This window comes from Ipomoea triloba, chromosome 5 (assembly GCF_003576645.1).
Source record: "Ipomoea triloba cultivar NCNSP0323 chromosome 5, ASM357664v1".
Classification (NCBI taxonomy): domain Eukaryota; kingdom Viridiplantae; phylum Streptophyta; class Magnoliopsida; order Solanales; family Convolvulaceae; genus Ipomoea; species Ipomoea triloba.
In genome coordinates this window covers 2,172,807-2,178,499 of record NC_044920.1, presented here as the reverse complement: position 1 = coordinate 2,178,499, position 5,693 = coordinate 2,172,807, and the positions used below count along the sequence as shown (strand labels likewise).

Below are 5,693 nucleotides of genomic sequence, written 5' to 3'. Positions count from 1 at the left end.
ATCACATCTTGCAGATTAATGATTTAGATATATTCACAATTTCTCACCGGTGAAATGGTTATCGGTATTGTTTGGTAAATAATTAATCTATCAACCAATTTTGGCCTATTTGACTATTGTTCTTTTTTTTTTTGAAACGCCTATTTAACTATTGTTAGTTGTTTGATTTGGTTAAAATATCAATATAAGTGTTGGTTAATAAAGTTTTTGTAACTCCAAAATACTAAATTTCAAAAGGCTACTCAAAGCAACCTTTTTAATTAGACTTTTGAGAAAAGAAATTATACAAAACAGCTATCAGCTAATTTACCAAACACTTTTCTACAATGGCAAAAACTTGTGTGAGACCGTCTCACTGTGAGACGGGTCGGGTCGGGTTGAGTCATGAGGTAATGTAACACTTATACGCACAAATGTCATACTTATATGCTCAAATGTAATACTAATTAGGAATAAAATTTTTGTTACTTATAAGGGTAAATGTAATACTTTTATGGGAAAATATAATACTTTTACTTTTCAATTTAAAAGTATTACATTTTTCCTCAAAAGTATTATATTTTCTCTTATAAGTAAGGAAAAATTGTCAACATTACTTATTATGAAAAATGTAACAATTTTTCTCTTATAAGTAACAAAAATTGTATTCCTAATTAGTATTATATTTGAGCATATAAGTATAACATTTTCACGGTACTTCGACCCGACCCGATCCGACTCACGAATAAGGATCCGTGAGACAGTCTCACACAAGTGTGACCCTTTTACAATTAGCTAATATTATCAATTAATTATACCTTCTAACATAATCAGCTAACAGTCATTTATCAAACAGGCTCATTGTATAATTAGTAAATAAAAATACTTGCATTGTGGCATTATTTATATGCCCACTCTACCATTTTAAATCTTCACCTTGTACGCACCTTGTGGCTAGTGTCATCTTTCAACACGCACATGATGCCTTTTCCCATTTGCTCATCACCTTTCAGTACTTCCAACTTTATCATTTTGCTGTATTTCCTGAGTTTCTTACTTCCAGCTGCCTCCAAACTACAAGGCAATGCAACAGATAGGGATTCGCTTCTTGAATTCAAGAAAATGATCAAAGGTGATCCCTTCGGTGTGATGAGCTCGTGGAACGAAACCATCCATTTCTGCGAGTGGCCCGGTGTTTCATGCGGCCGCCGCCACCGGAGAGTCACAGCCTTAGGCCTCAGCTCCATGAAGCTGGTGGGGTCACTTCCTTCTCACATTGGGAACCTAAGCTTTCTCCGGGTTCTAGACCTTCAAAACAACAGTTTCTCCGGTGACATCCCGCCAGCAATAGGTAATTTGCATAGGCTGCAGGTTCTGCTTCTGCACAATAACTCATTTACTGGCTTCATTCCTTCAAATATTTCTGGCTGCATAAACTTGGAAGCTCTGAATTTCTCAAATAACTATCTCATGGGCAGCATTCCATCACAACTTGGCACCTTAACTAATCTCCAAACCATTCATTTTGTTCACAATAACCTTACCGGTAAAATCCCTCCTTCTCTTGGCAATCTTTCTCTTCTGTATGAATTCTTTGCCAATAAGAACAACTTGGTAGGAGAAGTACCTGATTCTTTGTGCAGAATATCAGGACTACAATACCTTATAGTCTATGAAAATAATCTTAGTGGCACACTACCCTCCTCTCTATTCAATCATTCATCCATGTTGGCTATAGATGTGGGAAACAATTTCATAGAGGGGTCTTTGCCTCCCAACCTTTTTATCACCCTTCCTCGCCTTCTCTATTTTAGTATTCATAATGATACTTTCACTGGAAATATACCTCCCACATTATCAAATGCTACAAACCTGCAGTTCTTCTATATTAGCAGGAATGGACTCACAGGAAAAGTACCTGACCTTGGAAACTTGCATAAACTTCAAAGGTTCTTGATAGCATTCAATCATCTTGGGGAAGGGGAGGATGGTGACCTGAACTTCCTGTCCTCATTAACCAATGCCACCAACTTAGAGCTTTTAGAGCTTAATACGAATAACTTTGGAGGTGTCTTACCTGAATCCATCTCAAACCTTTCAAGAAACCTTATAGAAATCGGCCTTTCCTACAATAAGGTTTCCGGGAAAATTCCAAGGGGGATTTCCAATCTCATTGGCTTGGAGGCTCTATATTTGGCTTACAACAAATTCAACGAGGAAATCCCGCCTGAGCTTGGGTTTCTTAGTGGATTGCAAGAGTTGGCTTTGCTAGGGAACCATTTATCTGGAAAAATCCCATCCTCTTTTGGAAATCTAACACTTTTAACCCGACTTAGTTTGAGAGAAAACCATCTCCAGGGTATCATTCCTTCAAGTTTAGGTAAATGCCTGAACTTGGCCCTGTTGGATCTTGGTCAAAACAACCTCAGTGGCTACATCCCACAGGAAGTTCTTCAACAGTCATCCTTGTGTTTGGATTTCTCACAAAACCAATTAACAGGTTCCATACCAGAAGATGTTGGAAATTTGAAATTTTTAAACTACTTGGATCTGTCTTATAATTCACTGTCAGGCCATATCCCTAAGACACTTGGGAGCTGTGTGCAGTTGGAAATGCTGAACTTGACAAACAACAACCTTCAAGGCAACATCCCCTCTACTATGCAAAATTTGAAGAGCCTGCAATTTTTGGAACTCTCAAATAATGGTTTGACAGGTGAAATCCCAAGCTTCTTCAAGAACTTCAAATATTTGCAGAATTTGAACTTGTCCTACAATGACTTTGAAGGTCCAGTCCCAAGTGTAGGAGTTTTCAATGATACAAGTTCTTTTTCAATCATTGGAAACAGAAATCTCTGTGGGGGTATATCTCAGCTCGGCCTACATGAGTGCGAAACTACAAAACCAAAAAAGAGCAAATCAAGTACTTACTTGAAAATAGTGATCCCTGTCATTTCCGGGTTTCTTGTGCTGACATTGGTAGTATGTTTTCTTAGCATTCGATGGCTTAAAAGATCAAGAAAAGAACCCCCTCCAGATTCACAAGAAAACTCCATCTTAAGAATGTCTTATCAGACTCTCCTCAAGGCCACAAATGGATTCGCCTCAGCCAATCTGCTTGGAATAGGTGGTTTTGGAGCTGTATATAAAGGAACTTTTGATCATGATGGCACAGTTTTTGCTGTCAAGGTTCTTAACCTCTTGCACTCTGGAGCTACCAGGAGTTTTATGGCTGAGTGTGAGGTCCTGAAGAACACAAGACACCGTAATCTTGTCAAGGTGCTAACTGCATGTTCGGGTGTTGATTTCCAGGGAAATGATTTCAAGGCCTTAGTTTACGAGTACATGAAGAATGGGAGCCTTGAAGACTGGCTGCATTTCAGTCCACAGGAAAATTCTCAGAGTGAGGAGCACAAGAAGCTAAGTTTTGTTCAAAGGTTAAATATTGCCACTGACGTGGCATGTGCTCTGGATTATCTTCATAACGACTGTGAACTAGCCATAATTCACCGTGATCTCAAGCCAAGCAATGTTCTCCTTGATAACAACATGACTGGACACGTCAGTGATTTTGGATTAGCCAGATTCGTACAGCCATCTATTCTTTGCTCTTCAGCATCTCAGACAAGTACTGCAGGTGTACGAGGAACTATTGGTTACATGGCACCAGGTACGTATAACAAAAGCAGAGTATTTAGTTTTGGATGTTTATAGAAATATTAATTAAATGGCTTCCAGCATAGTTGCTGAAAGATGAAAACTAAACCAAAATAAGCCAATATGTTATGCAGTGAGACTAATTTTACAGTGAGATTTCTTTCAGTCCTTTTCATGATATAGAAAATCAGGCATGACAGAAATGATTGTATAAACTGCTAAATGCTTTATCAACCCTGTGAGCAAAGTTCAGATAAAAGTTTTTATGACTGTTATTCATGAGAGTGGGATATGAAAATTGCAGAATATGGAATGGGAAGTGAGGTATCAAAATCTGCAGATGTATACAGTTTCGGCATACTGATCCTGGAAATTTTCACTGGGAGGAGACCTACAGATGAACTGTTCAAAGATGGATTAAACATTCATAACTATGCCAAGGCTGCATTACCAGTGAGAGGGATGGAGATTGCAGATCCTATACTTATCCAGGAAAGAGACGAACAGGCACAAATCAAACAAAATCACAAATCCCACAACAGGAATGATGAATTTCAAGAGTGCTTAGTTTCTTTGCTTGAAATTGGGGTCACCTGCTCTGAAGAATCACCTAGAGATAGAATGAATATTGGTGAAGTTGTAGGTAAATTGAATATATTAAAGAAATCCCTGTAGGAGACATGTAAAAAAAATGTAATTCTAGCATAATAAATGACAGTTTCAGAAATTGAGTTTCATGGCTGTACACTTCAATGAAAATCCAAATCAGTCTGATCCAGATCTACTACTCATTCCCAATATTAGAAGCACTGAATCTATCCTTAGAAATTACTTAACAGGCCTATTTGCATTGGATAATTAGGCAATGTTAACAGAACACTCAAATCCAATTACTAATCTGATACCTAAACTAAAATCAAAGTCATTCACAATGTAGGCAATGATTGGAACAGAGCTTTGATTCTAAGTTAGTAGCCTTCAGTAATATGAATTTTGTTATTCCATAATAAGTCATAGTATAAATATGATATGAAAATATTTAAACCAAAAATGGATATGTAAAATAATACAAATATAAACAATAATTCAACTTCTTACCTGTGGTTCTTCTTCTCTATTATTCTCCACCGCCGGCGATTGAAACGCAACGCAAGCCTATTGCCGTCATCTTATCTCCTCTGCCCGGGATAATGAAAACAAATACCAAAAAAAAAAACGAAAATTCCTTAGCTCATACAAACATACACTCCTTACCTTTATGTATCCTTTAAGGCATAGATTATGCATTTTCTGACTCGATTGGTCGTTTGGAGAGGCGACGGAGAAGATGCGGCTGCGGTGGCTGGTGCAACTGAAACTCCAGTAGAGGGCGGGAACCCGTTGCCTGGCCGTTCAAGCATTTTGTTCCGTATATAAAGTCCTAAATCACGACGTCGTTTGGCATAAAACCAATTAATTATGCACATTTTTTTTTATTTTGCTTTTTTCATTTTCTTCCTCCATGTCTTTCCTAGTTGGAGAAAAAAACTTGAAGAAAATTATAAACGGTTAATGATATGCTCTTAGAAAAGTAGAATCAACATGAATACGTGAAAAATAAAAAATTTAAAAATATATGATGGTCTTGTTTTCAAAAAAAAAAAAATATATATATATATATATATATATATATATATGTATGTATATGGTGGTCCTCCATTGACGATCACACATTAACACACTAACTTAGTAAATAGAGTCAACTTTTGTCTCTCCTCTCTCCTCTCTCGTCTCTCACTCACCTAAGCTAAATTGAGCTTTTTGCAGGAATTGAACAAAAAGAAAAAGATAAAAAACAAAGAAGCCAAGAATGAGCATGACTTGCGCATCCAACTAGGAGCGTTAGGGTGGTCGTCAACTGGCAACCACTTTAAATTTAAAAGTAATAATATAAAAACTAGCAAGTTACTAAGATAGGCAAATTGGGGTTATAAACTTCGTGCACTAGGTTCATGTGAACAAAAAGTTTGATGCATACGCTAATTTGGAATATATAGGATGTAACGTATTTATGAAAA

At 37.1% G+C, this 5,693-nt stretch overlaps 1 protein-coding gene across 1 annotated transcript; it reads left to right on the top strand.

The window, feature by feature from the left end:
* The first annotated feature begins 919 nt into the window (after positions 1–919).
* LOC116019304 (probable LRR receptor-like serine/threonine-protein kinase At3g47570) lies at positions 920–4,414 on the top strand. Its single transcript, XM_031259456.1, has 2 exons — positions 920–3,649; positions 3,941–4,414. The coding sequence occupies exons 1-2, from the start codon at positions 958–960 to the stop codon at positions 4,309–4,311; spliced, it is 3,063 nt and encodes a 1,020-aa protein (XP_031115316.1). The 5' UTR covers positions 920–957; the 3' UTR covers positions 4,312–4,414.
* Positions 4,415–5,693: the final 1,279 nt, after the last annotated feature.

Bases quoted from the DNA above. Each gene is read 5' to 3' on its own strand.
- LOC116019304 (XM_031259456.1), top strand. From the start codon at position 958: ATGATGCCTTTTCCCATTTGCTCATCACCTTTCAGTACTTCCAACTTT. The intron at 3,650-3,940 runs GTACGTATAACA...TGAAAATTGCAG, and splicing joins TATTGGTTACATGGCACCAG to AATATGGAATGGGAAGTGAG.